At 37.9% G+C, this 19,387-nt stretch overlaps 2 protein-coding genes and 1 pseudogene across 4 annotated transcripts; 2 read left to right on the top strand and 1 right to left on the bottom strand.

The window, feature by feature from the left end:
* Positions 1 to 1,086: 1,086 nt before the first annotated feature.
* Positions 1,087 to 2,982, bottom strand: LOC126584684 (uncharacterized; annotated as a pseudogene).
* Positions 2,983 to 14,393: 11,411 nt separating this feature from the next.
* LOC126584682 (protein disulfide-isomerase SCO2) lies at positions 14,394 to 17,912 on the top strand. Of its 2 annotated transcripts, none has more exons than XM_050249015.1 (3): positions 14,394 to 14,822; positions 14,929 to 15,055; positions 15,720 to 16,067. In XM_050249015.1, the coding sequence occupies exons 1-3, from the start codon at positions 14,463 to 14,465 to the stop codon at positions 15,740 to 15,742; spliced, it is 510 nt and encodes a 169-aa protein (XP_050104972.1). In that variant the 5' UTR covers positions 14,394 to 14,462; the 3' UTR covers positions 15,743 to 16,067. The 2 variants fall into 2 exon arrangements, with proteins under 2 accessions (XP_050104972.1, XP_050104971.1); XM_050249014.1 differs by lacking the exon at positions 15,720 to 16,067 and adding an exon at positions 17,608 to 17,912 and having other exon boundaries at positions 14,395 to 14,822.
* LOC126584683 (calmodulin-like protein 30) lies at positions 14,929 to 18,851 on the top strand. Of its 2 annotated transcripts, none has more exons than XM_050249016.1 (2): positions 14,929 to 15,055; positions 17,978 to 18,851. In XM_050249016.1, exon 2 carries the CDS (start codon positions 18,080 to 18,082, stop codon positions 18,635 to 18,637), a length of 558 nt encoding a protein of 185 aa, XP_050104973.1. In that variant the 5' UTR covers positions 14,929 to 15,055; positions 17,978 to 18,079; the 3' UTR covers positions 18,638 to 18,851. The 2 variants fall into 2 exon arrangements, with proteins under 2 accessions (XP_050104973.1, XP_050104974.1); XM_050249017.1 differs by lacking the exon at positions 14,929 to 15,055 and adding an exon at positions 17,608 to 17,744.
* The last annotated feature ends 536 nt before the right edge of the window (positions 18,852 to 19,387 follow it).

The following is a 19,387-nucleotide window of genomic DNA, read 5'->3' as shown; positions in this document are numbered from 1 at the left end:
ACCCCAAAGTTTTCAATTCAAAATATATACCATGAAACCTGAAATTTTCATGTTAAAATTAAGACAATATGTGTCCACATAACCCCGAATGTTGTAAAAGTATGTCTATGCCTTTTTTTATATTTTCCATATGACTAACCACATTCTTGCTCTCTCCATTGCAGCGACATGTTGAACTTGAATAAACTCAACTTTACCGCTCTGGAAGTATCCGGAAGAAACCACCTGAACTGGGTTCAAGATGTGAAGCTTCATCTCACCACCAAAAATCTTAAAGTTACCATTGAAGAGGCTGTGAATGTTTCAGTTGGTGAAGCTGACAAAGCTACCACCATGATTTCCATCTCTTCCTACTATTAATTAATATGAAATCGTTACATAATATTCAAACTTACGAAATTGACTTTTAGGGCACAACTCCAATGTTCACCCCATGCCATTCTTTTCTGTTCAATATGGTTTAGAACCCAAAATTGTTAAAATACTCATTTCAAACAAGTAAACACATCACTAAATATCTCTATGTATTATTTGTTTGCCAAAAACAGACGTGGGCACCTCTTTAAATGGTGAGAAAATGTATTGTAATGCGCTACTATTATGATAAAGAATCATAAACTTGGAAGTGTGGCCATCCGTTTTCTGTAGGGATTGGAAGGAGATAATTTCCTTTATGACTAATTTCTCTAATCGGCAACTTTGATAAAAGTTTGAACTTGGCATCAACTTGTTCACTTACGTAATAAATCTAGCGAGTTATCCAATCTAATTTCTCGACACCGAATGATTGTTTCGAAGTTTGATTTCCATGATTAGCAAAGTAAATGAATGAGTAAAAAGTGCAGAGTATTGAGTAAGAAGACATCATACCTTTCAGTGTATAGGGCACATGAAAATCAGGAAACCACAAGTTTCACTGGCTACATAACAAAGAACACAGATGGACTAATTGCTGACATTTGGGGGAGATTAGCTTTGCATCTTATAATTAGCAGTCCGTCGAGCTATAACTGCCATCTGTAGAATAGAACTCGTTCTTGGAAGGATTTTGGGAACTGAACAAGCCTAGACCAAATCATGAGAGGCTTGTGATAACGAATCTTATCGACTCTTTTCAAGTAGAAACGGCACAATGGAGCCATCAGTTGCATAATCACGTCTTTCAAATTTTGGCTTTGCCTATAAGTAATCTACATATTAAAACAGGCAGTTGAATTTGCCCAAACAGAAATAATAAGCTACATTGTTTCTGTTTCCTACACCACCTTACAAACATAGCTTTGCAGTTCGGACCTCAATTCCCAGAACATCAACCTCATTCTAGACAGAGATATAATCTATCAAAGTAGTTGGGCACAAGAAAACTAGGGGGAAAGGGTAGAACATAAACAAGTTTCAACCTGCTCTTCTCACAAGGCATCACGAGAAGCAATCCGGCATGTAATAGCATCATCAAGTGACGATATTCCTAGCTCCACACTTGTTATCTTATAGTGCTGGGGAAAAAAAAAACTTTTTGATCACTAACTAGAAACGCCATCACAAGAGAACTCATTGCCACTATAAAATGAGATCAATATACATGTATACCTTTTGTATTTGGGCTTGATCTGCTCTCCCTGCTAACTCCTCCAAGTCAATCTCTTTCCCATTGACAAGTTTCTCTACTGCTTTTTGTTCTATCTTTTATAACATGAACATGATTAAAGTCGAAAGTGCTAACAATTTTCGGATATACTGAAGCAATGTAACGCTTGATCTACCAGGCATTTCATGAGACAGTGATCTTATCTCATCAAAAGAAGCATTGAAACGAGCGGCAAGCACATAGGTTGAGCTTTCAGAAATCCCACATCTTTTCAAGGACTCTGTGATCTAAGCAACAATCAAAGCTAGGGGTTACATCTTCGCAGCAATAGATAATTGCGCACATTGGTTAATTGGTAGAAACTTACATGCTTGGATCCTGAGTAATTGTAAACAAGCTCAGAATGAAGAGTGCGTGTTGTCAGTGACTCTCGGGACTAGGATACAAGAGTCTTATGTGCAGCTGCAAGTAAAGGGAAAACATCTGGGATCTGATTCCAAGTGAACAAAGGTAGCATTAGCGAAATGCAGCGATAAGCATGTCAGCAGAACACAACATCGAAGGAAAAAAACAAGCAACGGTTAAAGAACACAGAATTATACAAGCGAAGCATTCAGGAATGCGACTTCTGCGTTTAGTGTCCTTGATTGCATCAAATCAAGCAGCTCCCTGCAAGATAATCACTCTATTAGGCACTCACATAGCGTCGATAATTTGATATCACATAACGAAATTCAGTTCAAATTGCTGAGTTCACTTTCAATTCTGTTAGAAATTAATACATCTTTCATTATTATGTTCTTCTGGGAATGAAATCAGATTAACATTTCACTAATTAACCGTCACTGATTCCGAAAAAGAAACAATCTTTCCTAATGGAATTGGATAACGAAAGCCCAATTTTACTCTAAAGTTTGACAGGTTTTGGTGGGAAAATCCAGGGGAACAAAACTGGGGTTGGAGAATTTTGCATGAGAGAGCACTACCCAGTTAAGCTAGTTTAGAGAGAGAGAGAGAGAGAGAGTACTTGGAGTTGGTGACTTGAGTGAAGAGAGCAAGAGAGAGGGTGTTCCCATTTACCTGAAAGTCCTTCATTGTTGCGTCTTCAAGCTCCGGACTTTCTGCACTGCTGCAATTCTGCAACAAAACAATTGAAGCTTACAGTTGTTTATGGAATTGAATAAATAATCAAATAGAGAATTAGCAACAAAAAGGAAAGCAGCGCATGGGTTGGCTACCGGCAGGTGATTATTTCTCGGCTGTCGCTCTGCCACTGCCTAGGGTTTTAGGGGCACCAGAAAACTACAAAAAAGCGAACACCATATTGTGAATGCGCGCCAGGAAGGGGTCGACCTTCGACTTTCTGCTTAGGAAATAGAAGCTCTATCCACTGAGCTACAGGTGCTTTGTTGTCAATAATCCACTAATCTGATTTAATAATGTAAACAAAAATATTATTGACCTGGTCAAACATTTCTTTATTTGTGTTGGCGCCCATTCGTCAATTTCTCCGAGAAGAAAAATACTTTGGCAAACGTTTCAGAAAATAAATTTGTAAACCAAATGATGTGTAATGTAACAACTCATCCTTAAAAATTATGGTTTTTATAATTTTAATACATGAAAGGACGGAAATGCCCTATGGGCAAAGCGTGATTTTTCGAGGACGTGTGTAACTCTCGTATATTTTGTCATGTTTATTGACATATTCGGATAGAGCTCGATCTTACGGATGCGTAGGCACAGGTAGAAGAGGATTTGGAGTTACGGTTAAAGTTTTATGGAACTGTAAACCCAAGAAGTATTTTGGTTTTAGTTAATATTTATTCTTTTATGTATCTATTGATATAAGTTTTTTTTTTTTTAGGAGTATTGTTAGAATATGGGAAAAGAAAAGAAGAGAGCCGGGGAGGAAGAATAGAGGGCAAACAGGATTGGGCAAAGCTGCCGAATCTGGAAGAAGGAAGAGATGGCGAATCAAGAAAAGAGAAAAGGAGAGGACGACCAACCAGAAGAAGGTAAGGAGGGAAAGGAGGGAGAAGGAAAAGGAAAGGAGCAGTCGGGTCCTTCTAACCCACGCGAAGACCTGGCTCTATAGGGTGTTTTCCCGACGGTTTTCCATCCAAATTTCCATTTTTCTCCAACCTCCCATCACCCTCAAACACCCTCAAGATATCCCAGCATCCAATTCAACCCAAAAATCAACGAATTTTGTTGTGATTTCACGAAGAACACCCACACGGGTGCCGTGAGGTCTTTGCTCCAAATCTACCATTTCTGAAACAATTTCTTCCAATTACCACTACCTATACACTTCCCTTGAGCCTAGAAACAATGCCCAATTGTTGGTTGGAGCGGCGGAGTTGAGTAGAGGACGAATTGATCACACCCAAAACTAGGGTTTCCGACGGATTTTGATGAAATTAGAGCCTTTCCAGGCCAAATTGGCCTTGGTCAGATGTATGAAAGTTGTTCTACTCATTGAGATCTTCAAATTTGCAAATTTTGGTAATTTTTAATGATAGTTGATTTTTCCGACGAGTTGGGGCGGCCAACCACCACCCACGGCGGCGCGTGGTAAGAGGGCCGACAATGCTATTTTTAGGCTATATTTGATGCCTTAAATTCTATTTTGAGAATTGAATGACGTAGATTGATTGTTGGAACCAAAATTCTACAAGATACGTTAATAGGCCATTATCTGAATCGACGATCCAACTGTTGGATTGTCATCAAATTTTAATAGGTTATTATTCATAATATTTGAAGAATATAGGAACTTAAGGATTGGGAATCCGACGTACGGATATTCTCAAATTGAATTTGTAAGTTTGTAAAATAAAATGTTAACCGCCACTTGGTTTTGGCAATTGGCGGAGATCCAACCGTTGGATTGTTCCGAAACTTTAGTATGTTATTTTGGAAATATAATGTGGATCCTTGGAAGTTACGGATCAGAGATTTGATTTGTAGATCTTCTGGACCAAATTATATAGACTCATGTGCGATGTAAGTTATGTATTGTATCGACGAGAATTCTGAGACATGGTTTGATAATTGGTCACAGGCGCCGATCATTTGGGACGCCTCGATGTGCATGCTAGACAATCATAGCGTGGACTCCAGGTGAGTGAGTCTTTTCCTTTCTATCGTATATTATATACATATTTATATATATATATGATTGACAATTCCACAAACGTTTATAAATTAATTATTGCACATGATTACTGTGAATATTTTGAAATACTAATACGAACTACGAATGGCTTGATCCCTGTTTAGGGTACGTAGGCAGTCTAACAAGACGTTAGATGCAGCCATATAATAAATGAGAATGAATAATCGAGACAATAGTCTAGTTTGGGAAATTGAGTAGTTTGAGGGACATTGGTGGAAAGAGTATAAGATTTGACCTTATGTTTTAGTGGTTATACGGTATTAGCCATGATTGATGAGATATGTGATGAGATATGAATATGTCGTATAGGTCACTAGAGGTGACTCCGACTTATATGCTAGCCATGATTGATGAGATATGTGATGAGATATGAATATGTCGTATAGGTCACTAGAGGTGACTTCGACTTATATGCTAACCATGATTGATGAGATATGTTATGAGATATCAATATGTCGTATAGGTCACTAGAGGTGACTCTGTCTTATATGCTAGCCATGATTGATGAGATATGTGATGAGATATGAATATGTCGTATAGGTCACTAGAGGTGACTCCGACTTGCATGCTAGCCATGATTGATGAGATATGAATATGTCGTATAGGTCACTAGAGGTGACTCTGACTTAGATGCTAGCCTATATGTGATGAAATGCTAGCATATATAATGAATATACGTGATGAGCTAGCATATGTGGTGAATACATGAGCTAGTGGACGTGATGAATATGCGATAAGTTAGCATATGATTATAAATATGTGAAGCATGACTTGAACTGATATATATATATATATATATATGTATATTTTTATATTCTAATTCTGGAAATTATATAGGCGTTGTAGCGAAGGGTTATAGAAATTTATATGGTTTCTATTAAAATTTTATCTACTGGGCCACTCACCTTTGTCTTGTTTTCACCCTCCAGGTCTTCTTAGCTGAGCTTTCTTATCGTCGAGGAATTGTGGCGATTCTTAGTATTGGAGATTATTCGAGGGTACGATTCTTAATTCACTCTTTTGTACTTGCTTATGCTCTAACGTCACGTGTGAAGTGGGTTCATTCCCGCTCACCAGTGCACTCTGGTATTTAGGCACTCTTAGGTTTAAATTTATCCACAATATTTCCACATCATCACACTTTATGGCTTCGTCACCTTCTAGATGTTGGCCAACACAGCTCGATTTGGAGTCCTAGTGGACATTCCGGGTGGGATTTGTCATGTAACTAGTAAAAAATAAGCACGTTAATAAACACTTAAAGTAATAATTTAATCCTCAACATCTACATAATTTTATGGATTAATTTCAGTTTAGTACTCTAAAATTTCTTGATTTTCAACATTTCATACATCAAATTTTTTTCGTCACAAAAGTGGTACCTAAAGTCATAATTATGGAACAATTTCATACTTCCGTTAAGTTGTCTGTTAAAATAGGCGTTAACTTATGACGTGGTGCCCGCATGGACAGTGACTAGGCGTCACATGAAAATTAAAAAATTGAATAAAATTAAAAAATTATAAAAATATTAAAAATTGAAGTCGCCATTTCTAGCTTGGCAGTCCTCCATCTTTCCTATCCTTTCTTCTTCTTTTATTGTTCATGTTTTTCAATAACTAAACTGCAAAAAAATTGTAGAAAATCAACACACCAATTAATTCAGGAACCCACATCCCATAAATCAAACCATGTTTGATATAAACTTAAATTCGTCATAAAAAAAATTGTGGCCAAATTTGTTGACCAGTTGTCACCTCCATGTCGACCATCTTCGAAATCAGCAATCAGTACCTTAATCGGGCTCTAGCGGAGTTTTCTCTCTCCTCACCCATCAAAACCAACCCTCTTTGTGTCACAACACTTCCAGCCTCAACCGCCACCAAATCTAGTCTCTCTATCCTATCTCCCTCACACAGTCTCACCCTCTCACTCTAAAACTCAAACCACCATAATGGGAGCCTCCCTCACAATCTCAAGGCTCCTCAAAGCCCCTAATTCCCTTGTTTTCTCCACTATCACAACCGCTGCCGCACCAAAAAACATCTCTCTTCTCACCCAAATCCTTCTCCTCCAAAATCTCCTACACTCCCCTCACCCAAAACCTCTCATCCGCTTCTCCACCGCCGCCTTCAAATCAATATCCGCCACCATCGCCGTCTGCGACAAGTGTCCCTAAGCGACCTTCTCCTACCTTGACGGTAAGCGACCCTCTCCTACCTCGATACGAGCTTCATGATCGGCTACGAGGTGTTGCTGCTGTCTGATGGGATCGGGGATTTCAAGAGGGTGATCGGCGACTTCACGGCGGGGCTGTTGTAGGGTTTCGAAGGAAATCTAGGATTGGGTTTTTTTTTTGGGGTGTGGATTCTGCAAAAATAATTTTTAGCTTTTAGGTTTTTAAATTTCAAACTTCTAAATTTTTTCCACATGGCATCTAGTCATTATCCACGTAGGCACCACTCTATTTTCCACATACTTTCCAAAACAAGCAAACTCCTAGTACATGCAAATTGATGTCTCAAAAATGCAGGTTACCGCCTAACACTAGCAAGAAAAACAGTTTGCACGATGACAAAAATTTCATCGCTTAAAGTGTGTTTGCGCAACAAAATAAGGAATCTGTCGCACACAAACATGTTGCCCACCAAAAATGTTGAAAACTTTATGCGACGAAGGATTTTGTCACCCAACGGATCTTTGTTCGACGAATCCAACCATTCGCCACGCAAAGTTCCACAAGAAACGTGGGTGTGGAGTTTTTTGTCACAAATAAACGCGCGACAAAGAATTTCCAGCATAAGCTTTGAGTTGAAATTAGTAGTTTTAGGATTTTAGTTCTAATTATAATTGTTGAAATTAATAATTTTAAGATTTTAGTTATAATTTATAGTTGAAACAATATTTTTAAATGAAATTAGTAGTTTTAGGATTTTAGTTATAATTTATATTTGGAATTATAATTTTTGTTGAAATTAGTAGTTTTAGGATCTTAGTTATATTTTTTAGTTAAAATTTGTAATTTTAGGGTAATTTATTAATTTCAATTATAATTTTTAGTTGAAATTAGTAATTTTGGTGTTAGTAATTTTTGTTAATGCTTACATTTTTCTATTTAAGATTTAGTTCTCCTTATTAATGTAAGGAGAATTTCTTAATTTTTTACTTGGGATAATTTTTTTGGATATTTAGTTTCTGCAATTTAATGATTTATTTTTATTTCTTTTTACATTTGTGTAGATGTCTCTTCTTATTTCTAGTCATAGGAACGTGACGAGTGCACCTCTGCTGCCTCCCCCACCTGCTACTACTAATGCAACTGCTCCACCACAGTTGGACCCTACGCCGCTTCCTCAAGTTGATCTATTTGATCCCCAAGTTGCCCAGGTGTTGGCGTCATCGACATCTTCAGTGGCTCTTTCCCTTAGCGCGCGACGTACTCATCGGCAACCCCGCACACGCCAACATGACATCGGCTTCCACATCCAAGGCCGATGGCTTGCAACTTGGTAAAGTAATTATAAAAAAATAAAAATAAACAAAAAGTTCGTTGATTTCCTTATTTTTTCAGTTGTAAAATATTTTATATTCAAAAAAATTTGTTGCATGCTCTAATTGCGTGTTTGGTGCCAAATTGTGCGATTCAACTGTTGCAAATGTTGGTTGGATATGAAATATTGTTTATTACTATTTGCAGTGTAAGATTCCAAATCGCCCAGGGGTGAGGATCTTGTAAGCCTTATATGTATATTCTCATCTCTACCTAGCACGAGGCCTTTTGGGAGATCACTGGCTTCAGGTTCCATCGGAACTCTGAAGTTAAGCGAGTTTGCGCGAGAGCAATCCCATGATAGGTGACCCATTGGGAAGTTCTCGTGTGAGTTCCCAGAAACAAAACCGTGAAGGCGTGGTTGGGGCCCAAAACGGACAATATCATGCTACGGCAGAGTCAAGCCCAGGATGTGGTGGGGCCCGGGCCAGATGTGACATGCAGGATTTGGGAAATGTTATAATTATAGTATATGTTTGACATTATTAATTTTTTTTAGCTAAGAAAAACACCCGGGGTCCTTGCTGATAGTTGAAGACGGCAAAGATCACCCGGGTGACCAACGATCATATCACGATTGGATACGACGAGCAACATCGGGCCGCACTTATGCCAGATCAACCTAGCACATTGGTCCATGATGTTGGGCACATCATTCAGACCTTCTGCACTATGCAGTCGAAATCTTGGCAAGTGATGCTGGAGAAGGTGAAGGCGAAGGTGTGCAATTATTTGTCGGTAAGTATGCAACTACCTTGTATTCGTTTTCATAGTTTTATTAATAAATGTATGTAATATTTAATATTATTTTGATATAATATTTGTTAAATTGTAGACAAACTACAATTTCGACAACATAAACACATCCATGGCCACCTACCTAATCAGGCTTTTCGTTGACCGCTACAACCAGTGGAATAACGACCTCTACAAACATTTTGAGGTGTTTGATTGTCTGTAGGTTGCTCTCCTGGAGGGTTTCCCGTAATAGTTAGAGGAGTGCCCGGAGGATTGGGAAAGGCTTTGCGGCCATTTTCAGGAGGACTCCTATGTGGTACGTATGTTAATACAACTAAATCAATTATAATTTTTTTTAAATTCCTTCAAATGTTAATTAATTTTTGTTATATTTCTTTAAATATTACAACTACATTCATTTTGTAAATAACAGAAGAAGGCAAAGGCCAACAAGATCAACTGGGACAACAAGACCATTCTCTAACATTCGGATTCAAGGCCCTTCTCATAAAGGATGGAAGTGTGACGACAGATAATAAAGTGTTTAATATTCCAGTATTTAAATGTGACAAATTTTAATTTCTTTTTTTGCGCACTAACATTTTTCTAATCTTTTTCTATTTTAGGAGGGTTCAAAATTCCTCGAGATCGATGTCTATAAGGACGTTTATGTTCGACCTGGGGATAAGTTGTCTGAGTAGCTGCATGTAAGCATAAATGAATTCTTATTAGTCTCTTATGCTTCCAAGTATTATAAACATTAATTCAATATTAATTATTATTTCCTATCTTATTGTCACAGGCGATGATAGGGGAGAAAAGCCAATCTATTATTTAGGAGTCTGCCAGCACAGGTATTGATGGTGGAGAAGAGCCAATATGTTCTTCAAAAGTTCGCGTCCCAGCTTTCCTTGGACACCCGAATCGAGGTTGTGGGTCCGCTCGACGATGCGGCGTTTCTTATCCTAACAGAAACCTTGGATCAAGCTCTTGATCAGAGGCCAGGGAAGTATTGTAAGGGAATGCCCATCAGCAAGACACCAGGGCCTCTTCATCCACGTAGTCAAAGGGTAAGGTCACGACATTGACACAAGAAGTGGCTAATTTGAGGAGTAAGTTCGCGTCCACGTAGAGTTAGATGTCGTTGGCTGTATAGGCCCTCACCTCGTCTGGCCTCCGTCTCCTACTAGGTTTTGATGCTCTATCGACCTCCAAGCTTATCCATTTGGAACAAACCTAGCACCTTGGTCCGTCGACTAGACGCAAGACATCCAACACCTCACCAACGCTGACCAAATAGACTTTTAGTCCCTTTTTGTTTAGATTTTTTTTTCAGCTTACTTTTAAAAATTTCAGCTTGTTCGTACATTTTCCTTTATATTATAAAATTTTCTTATTAATTATTGTTAAAATTTAATTTTTTAAATTAAATTATTCTTTTGAAAATTTCGTTCCTTCCTTCGCTGCCTCACACTAAGCACGAGGGAAATGTTGTTATGTGTGCTGTGACTTCCTTCGCTCTTCATGTTGGAGAGGGATGCCTGGTCAAATGAGAGTGTACGAATGATGGAAACCAGCTTGGTAAAGCTGAAGGGAGTAGGAATAAATGTCTTTTTCCCACATACGGTGCCAAATGTTGATGCACAAAATCGGTGAATACTTTGGAACAACGTAAAGTGTCAAGTTTGTGACATTCGCTCGGTTGTTCTGGTAACCTGGTGAGGATAATATGTAAATAGATAGAGATAGGGAAGCAAACACAAGATGTACGTGGTTCACCCTAAGTTTGGCTACGTCCACGGAGTAGAGGAGTTCTCATTAATAGTGAAGGGTTTACACAAATACATAAGTTTAAGCATAATCACCATTAGTGGGTTCTAATGACTGGTTTAAGTACAATGATGACATTAGGGGATTAATTGTAGGAGAATAGTTTCCTTTTATAGTTGAGGAATGTCTTTAGCTTTTGTCTGCGGTCTATGTGGGACTCTATGAGCTTTATTCTGACGTTGACATGTGTCACGCTGTGATTGGCCTCTTGGTTGGAGAGAAACTCTTGTGCTTTGGTAGGGGTGCCTCAGCATGAACCCCTCAATGGGTCCTTGAAGGTATGGCGTTGACCGGTGCTGGGTAGTTTTGGGATTGGTCAAGTATGCTACAAACATAACCAAAACCAAAAAAATTAAACTTTGTGTGACGAAAGGTTTCATCGCATAAGATTAAATGCAACCAAATATTTCGTAGCATAAACATTTGTACGACAAACGTTTGACAATTAAATAATGTTAAAATTGCTTCAATTTTGTTGCATGAATGCTTAATGGATGAAACGTTTCATCGCTACATCGCGATGACATACTTTTGTACCCTAGTCCGTCCTACAAGGAAGGTCTTCGTTCCGATACATTAACTGCGACAAAAGCTCATTTGGTCGTGCATCTGCTTGTTATGCGACGAAGTTCATAATTTCATCGTGAAAGGTCTTTTTTCATGACCTTTGCGCGACGAAGATTTCGTCACGTTATTATTTATGCGCCGAAATTTCTCTTTGCGTGACCAAATGTTATTCATCATGAAAACTGTTAAATGTAGTAGTGTAAATGTGAAGCTGGGCAACATCTGAGAACGTAATAGTAGGGAACCTAAAGTACACAATGGATAAGGGCTTCATATCTGTAGGAAACAGTAGCACCATCAAGCAGGAAGACCTTGTCCCCATCCTGCCATATTGCGCTACTTCACCAACAAGTCCGCACTTAAGTACTGCTACTCCATCCCAACAATTTCAAAGTAAAATATATTGCAAAACCTAATTTGCTAATTTTAAGTAACAATTGACCTTGTAAATATATACAAGATTAGTTGTTAACTATTTAATTTGTTAAGTAAGTTACTATTTCTGTTTGAGATGCATTTTTCATACGTGGCATAACAAATTTAGCATTGCTAAATACTTAGGGAAATTTGAAAAAATAGTCGAATTTTAGACTCCATATAGAATTATAGCCATTATTTTAACTTTATGATAAGTATAACCAAAACATGATATAAAAGTACTAAAATACTCTTAATATTAGGATTTCTCACAACAACCGAAACACAACCTTTAAACTACCTTTAAATGAAAAATTAATCTCCATCACTTTTTTTGTTTTCATTTTTCTCTACAACTTTTGAACTACTTTGCAACCTTTCGGATTTCTGACCTTAAACCAGAAAGAAGGAAAGCATGAATCAAAAAAGCAAAGTTTCGCTTGATTCGAACCATCTCCGTCGAGCCACTGCTTACGGCCTTCCATCATGGTCCGCCAAGGTCAGGGGGTCGCGGTTGGGTCTAGAGAGAGTGTGACAATCAATTACACTGAATCATTCGAAAAGGATGGGCAAGGAAAGTTAGAGCTAAATTCCGAAGATAGTCATGGTTGGCTTTTATAGTAATCATAGAATGAACACTGTGAACTATCTGCTTCAAAAAAATAGTTGTAAGATTGAAAGTTCAACCTCGACCAGAATACAGATGAAATCACTAACATCCTTTTTTGACCTATGTTTTTGCAAGCATTAGAGATTTTGAGGGCCAAACAAAATTTGACTCCACAAGCAGGGACACGGGGAGTATATTCACTTTGCATAAGCAGCATGGCAGCAATGTTTGACTCTCTATTCTATCTATTGTACAATAAATTCATGGGAAGCTGTTCTTCCTTGTCTCTAGTTTTGGTTGTCTGTTACGGTACCTTAGACTTTATAGAGCAAGTTTTTTAGCTCCTCGTAGTTTTTCCTTTAACACTAACGGTATTTAGGAATCGAACAGTCTAATAACGTTCTAAACCTAATTCACGTATCACTTGAATTAGCGAACAACCGAACACTTGGGACGTTCTTCAACCCTAGTACGTGATGAGTCGACATCGAGGTGCCAAATGACTCCGTCGATAAGGGCTCTTGGGAGTTATCAACATGTTATCCCCCGCGTACCTTTTATCTATCTCGGCGTTTTTGTGCAATAAACCCCTCCGGCCGAAGACTAGTGGTAGGTGGTCCCGCGGAGCTTTCGGAGAAGGGTAGCCTAGTGTGTAAGCACAGCAATGAACCGCGGCGAACCCTCAGACAACCTATCTAAGATTCCAATTTTGGTTTAAAGGTTGCAGACATCTAAAGAAAAAATGATCGAGATTAATTTCTCAAATTGGCGCCAATTAGCCAAAAAGAATTTGGGAATTTAGAAAACGCTCTCCACTTATATTCAAATATGCAATCTTATAGGTTGTGTTTTGATTGTTGTGAGGAACCCTAGTAGTAAGGTTATATTAATACTTTTGCATCAAGTTTTGATTCTAATTACCATAAAATTAAGGGATTTTTTTTTGAAATGTCGTATGAACTTATATGCTTTTATCAATTTATCATATGAACAAAAATTTTAAGCGATTTGTCATACCAAATTTCCAAAATCATTGATTTGTTATCTAACCCTAACTCTATTAAGTTTTCCATCCAAAATAAATCAAGTGCTTTGCACATAATTTTTTTCATAGTTATTTAAGACATTTTAACATAAGAATATAATCCAACTTTACCATATATTAGAGGGCCCCAGTAACTATCTATATATTAAGTCATATTCACTTCAAAACACAAAAAAGTAAGTGCACGTCGTTCCCTTTAACCGAACGGCAAACTCTCAAATACTCGTATATCGGAGTAACCTTTTTTTTGTATTTTTGAGAAACCTTAGAATTATTTTTGTCGAAGACAACTTATTAAAAGGGGAGAGAGAGGTTGAAATGTCTGAAATAACTCTAAACATGAGTCATGTGCCTTGCGCACGACTATTTTGGATGGAAAACTTAAGGGAGTTAAAATGAGATGATAAATTAATAATTTAGAAAAGTTGTTATGACAAATCATTTAAAATTTAGTCCATATGATAAATTGAAAAGGATGTATAAATTCGTATGACATTTTGAAAATATTCCCAAAATTAAAATAAGGCTATAATTCTATATGTGGTCTAAAATTTGATTATTTTTAGGATGAGATGACAAATTAATAATTTCGAAAAGTTGGCATGATAAATCACTTAAAATTTTAGTTCATAGGATAAATTAAAAAAGATGTATAAGTTCGTATAATATTTCAAAAATATTCCTAAAATTAAAATAATGACTATAATTGTATAGGTGGTCTAAAATTTAATTATTTTTTCAAATTTCCCAATTTCCCAAATGCTAACTGGTGAAACTTCCACTTGATAAACGAACAGGGACCGCAAGTTAGTGTGCCTTGCTGTTACCGCGCGCGCGGCATTGGTAGTCTATAAAAACAAACCTCCCTCCAACTCATAGCCTTTCTTTCTCTCTCTGTCACTCCTCTGACTCCTGAGCTCCTCACCATTTCTTGGAATGTTGGCTACAAACCCTAGCCTCTTCTTCCCCACCAAACCCTCACCCTTCCGCTGCCGCGCTGCCACCGGCGACCTCCCTCGGGGCCCCACATTCCCCCGCCTAATCCAATTCCCCTCCGCCGCTGCCGACGCGTCTTCTGTCGGCGTCCGAATTGGCCAAGATTCTGACCTCGAGGGCGGTAGCAGCGGGAGTTCTGGTGTTAAGGTGAACGCCAAGGAGAGGAAATGGTCGCGCGATAGAGAGAGCTATTTGTTCGACAACGGCGACGCCCTCCCTCTCCCGATGACTTATCCCAATTCGTCGCCTGTCTCGGCGGAGGAGATTGACCGCAGGCTCCGATGCGATCCTGTAGTTGAGGTCAGGATCGGAATTTCAGTTTTGATTTGGTTGAAATTTGCAAAATTACCTGTGGAAAATCCATTAACAATTTTTTTTTTTTAAAAAAAATTGGAAATTGTTGTAGGATTGCAAGGAAGTTGTGTATGAATGGACAGGAAAGTGCAATAGTTGCCAAGGCTCAGGATTTGTAAGTTATTTCAACAAAAGAGGAAAGGAGACAGTCTGCAAATGCATACCCTGCCAAGGAATCGGTATGATTATAAATTTTTTTAATTTTTGGGGTTTTCTGAGCTGATTTTGTGCTTTGTATGTTGGAGGCTTGTGAAAGCTGGGTTCTACTCGATTACATGTTAAATTTTGTGCTTTCTCGTTTTGGGTTGTGATTGGAATTGTTCATTACATATGTGTTTGTTCATACTGTTTACTGGTTTAAACACTCACATGAATCATAGGTAAATAGGCTTTAGCTCTTAAACAATAGATTTTGAGACCCTCATGTTGAACATTCTCTTGTGATACTCTGTTCAAGGTGTAGAAGTGTATTTCGATTTTTAACATAGACTAGTACAAATACCGGTAGGCTTGTTGGATATGTCAAAGTTCTCCCTTTCTAAACAATATAAGCCTTATATAATTCGACTGGTACGCTTGACAGCCTAACTGAACAGGAATAGAGCGTAATCAAAGTTATTGTTCGAATTCTCCGATGTGGACAAGTTGGGGACAAATGGAATTTTGTACTTTGGAATAATTCTTTGAAATATATTATTGGGGTATCTGGCAGTGTTCCTTGGTTTCTTTATGCCTCTAGAAAATTTTATGTTGTCGTTTTTCCATTTGGTTTCTCTGAACTCTTGTATACAAAAATTATGTCAAGAGTTTATAGACTTCTCTATCATGTCTCTTGTTTCTCAGTTACTGAGGTCAACAGGCAGTAGCTCAGCTGAACCATTTTCCGGTGGCATAAACATTGTCCTCCGTCTACGTGTGTGTGTGGTGAGACAGAGAGAGTAATATAAAAAGTTACCTCGGAGGAGCTATGATAGTACATTAACAACTAATTTATGTAATTATATGTATTTTGGTACTATCCAGTCTAGTGTGACATAAACGATCTAAGTATGTGAAACTTGAAACTACATGGGTAGTTATTGACAGTTATCCCGAGTACCTTAAACTTACTGGTTAATGTGGGACAAAGCATCCATCTGATTTTAACTTTTGAACTCTCGAGTTTAAATAATATGCTCTCCTTTCATCTTATTTCATCTTAATAGATACAACCTTTTTCTTTTCTGTTGGACGCAATCCTTCCAGCTCTCATGTGTGACTATGTTTGATAGGATTTGTAGTGACAGTTAGAAGCAAGAAACCAGGATATTTGAATTTCTTACAATGGTTCCTGGCGGCTAAGTTGAGGCTTTCCTTTAATATCATGACTTGTATTGCCTGGGGACTTTTAACATATATGTTAACATGTCAGATTGCTGCATCTCCCCTATTATTGTCCATTATCCATTTCAGCCACCCATATAAATCTCACGGTAAATCAGTGTTTAAAAAAACTCGCCTCGGGGCTCGCCTAGGCGGCCTTGAAGGCTGGGTGGCTGGATTTTCGCCTCTGTTTTGTGGGAGTGGGCGTAGGGCGGCGTCAGGGTGTGCCTAGGCGGCTGAGGCGCGCCCAGGTGTTCAACATGGGCGTTTTTTCCCTTCAAAATTCATGTTTGTTTCTAAAATGCAGGAGACTGTTCTAGTTTAAACGAAGAAGGAGAGTTTCTCTCTCCAAATGACAAAGTCTAACTCCAACTCACTCTTCCTTTATTTTCTTTTAAATTCCCTATAATAATTGCTCCACTAAGCCTTTATTTCCTTTTAAATTCCCTATAATTTCTCCACTTAGCCTTTATTTCATTTAAATTCCCTATAATTTCTCCACTCAACCTTTATTTCCTTTTGAATTTCCCTATAATTGTGACATTCAGCCTTTATTTTCCTTGAAATTCCCTATAATTGTGGCCACTTATCCTTATTTCTCTTAAAGTTCTCTATAATTGCTTACAATAAAATAAATAATTACAACATTTTAAGACTTTATGAAATAGTTTCCAAGTACAACTAGACTTAGTAATGAAGATGTTATTATCTTTAATTTAGATTAGTTATAATTATATTTGTTTTACAAAGTATTATATCTATAAAATATAATTATATATGTAATATATATTAAAATTTTAGGTACTGTGAGGCTTCGCCGCACACCTAGACGGGGCTATCCATGGGACGCCTCGCCTACGCCTTCGCCTTTTAATACATTGCGGTAGATACATGTTTTCGAGTCCAGTCCTCAAATAAGGTTTAAGTTCTCAACTTAGGTAATGAAATTATATATCATGTGAAGATGTATGGAATTTAAGATAAGCGTGTCTCTACCGTTTTTCAATTCTTTTGCTTTAACTCCAATAGTGCCTAGGTCTGCCAACTTTCTTCTATTGGTTGGAGGTTTAGTGCCAGAAATAGGAGCAATGGAAATATTTGGCAAGCTGTTGGGCACTATTCCTTGTTGTAAAGGGGAGGTATATGAGAATATTTGATGATGCGGAAGACAACTTTAATATTTACGTTATGAAAGAACCCTACGGGTAGGATGCTTAAAGTTAATGGGCATCAAAGCTTGTGCAAAGCTCGAATGGAAACTTTACTGATTCACTTGGGTCATCATTTATGAACGCAAATCTTTTTTTGGAACCCTTGTGTTTTTTATTTACAACCCTAGAGTTCTTACTCAAGATATTCAACATTGTAGGATACGTACAGAAGATAACAGCTCGCAAGGACATTGAAGTGATGGTGGATTTGGATAATGGAAAACCGCCATGAGCTAAACATAGTTATTTCTTATTAATTTTTTTGTATATCGGGAAATATTTTACGATTAGTTCGGTGAGTTCTGTTATAACTCCCCTTCAGTACTTATTTATAAATTTGAAATAAAAAATAAAACCAATCTTCAAAAGGAGATTTTTGGGGAGGAGAAAGGAGATTGTAGTTGCTTAGCTTTTGTAAAGAATGTATTCTTTCTTATCTATTCTTATTAGCTTTTTTCTGCCATTTATTAAGAATCTATTCTTCTTGAATTGCCTCAACTTTTTATGGAATGAAATTGTTGTACACAGTATATAAGGATCGGAGACGCCCAGTTTCTGCAACCTCGTATTGACGGTTACCTGCACCGTTATATAAAAGTCTGATTTTGGTTTTTGCTCTGATCGCCTGAGATGGATATGTCGAATGTCAACTCCCTCGACTTCCAGTACAGCCTCTCAAAGCGGAAGTTTCTGTGCAAACCATCTCGGATATTTTCCTTCCAAGACAGGAAAAACTCCGGCTTAGCACTTACTTTTGAGCCAAATCACAATGAGATGAAGAAAGTCTTTGACAAGTTCGACTCCAACAAAGACGGGAAGATATCTCCGGCGGAGTACAAGGCCATATTGAGAGCACTGGGAAAGGGAAGTAAGGTTGGAGAAGTGCAGAAGATTTTCAAGATTGTTGATCTGGATCGGGATGGCTTTATCAATTGCAAGGAGTTCTTGGATGTACACAACGGAGGGATTCGGACGATAGACATCCAGAACGCTTTTCAGATGTTTGATTTGAATGGCGACGGAAAAATAAGCGCAGAAGAAGTTATGGAAGTGCTAACGGGATTGGAGGAGAGTTGCAACCTTGACGACTGCCGGCGGATAGTGAGAGCGGTAGACACTGATGGGGATGGTATGGTTGACTTAAATGATTTCATGACCATGATGACTAGTTCCATGAGACGTGCATAGAACAGTAGAGATCCAATTTGCATTTGTGTTTGTGTGTGTTGATGTAAATCCATGTGAAGACAAATGTCTCTTTTCTTCGAGATAATCTGCTTTGTAACCAGCTGTATGTGTCCTTATGTTTATCTCCCTGATCACATGCTAAAGACACAAGGGGATATACAACCAGAGAGAGCTAAGAATCTCTTCGAAACAAGGTTTATTAACTTCATCCAAATTGGAAGCTGGCCATCTATCATGCTATCCATCGTATTTTTCTTGTTTTCATCAACGAGGATGGAAAATTTGAACTTGGGGACTCGAGAAAGTAACTCACTAGATCACGAGCTAATTGGTAATAACTTCAATGCATGCGCTATACTACCCAAAAAGTCCACGTCAATTTGTTAACTAAATACCCAAAAAGTCCATGTTTTGAAAGTATGTTCTTTTTTGGTCAAAGAAAGTATGTTTGAATAGCTTCAAGACATCATGAACCAAAATACAGTTATTTCCAACAGTATCTTATAGGAAGAGAGCAATCGGAATGCCGCAAAAGGATAAGAAAATATTATTTTGATTTTTGACAGATAATAATTGATTCGACATCGAAACAAACAGATAATGCAATGCATATATAGTTCAGCATATATGTCAAAACCAACTAGTAGCACTGGTGCTCATCACAGGATCCCGTACAGCTCGGCATAGTTTGAACTTTCTTTACACACCAAACTGCAACTGGGAAGAACTCTTAGACAAGTCTGAGGTGAT

Source organism: Malus sylvestris, chromosome 10 (assembly GCF_916048215.2).
Source record: "Malus sylvestris chromosome 10, drMalSylv7.2, whole genome shotgun sequence".
NCBI classification, from domain to species: Eukaryota; Viridiplantae; Streptophyta; class Magnoliopsida; order Rosales; family Rosaceae; genus Malus; species Malus sylvestris.
This window is presented reverse-complemented; position numbering and strand designations above follow the sequence as displayed.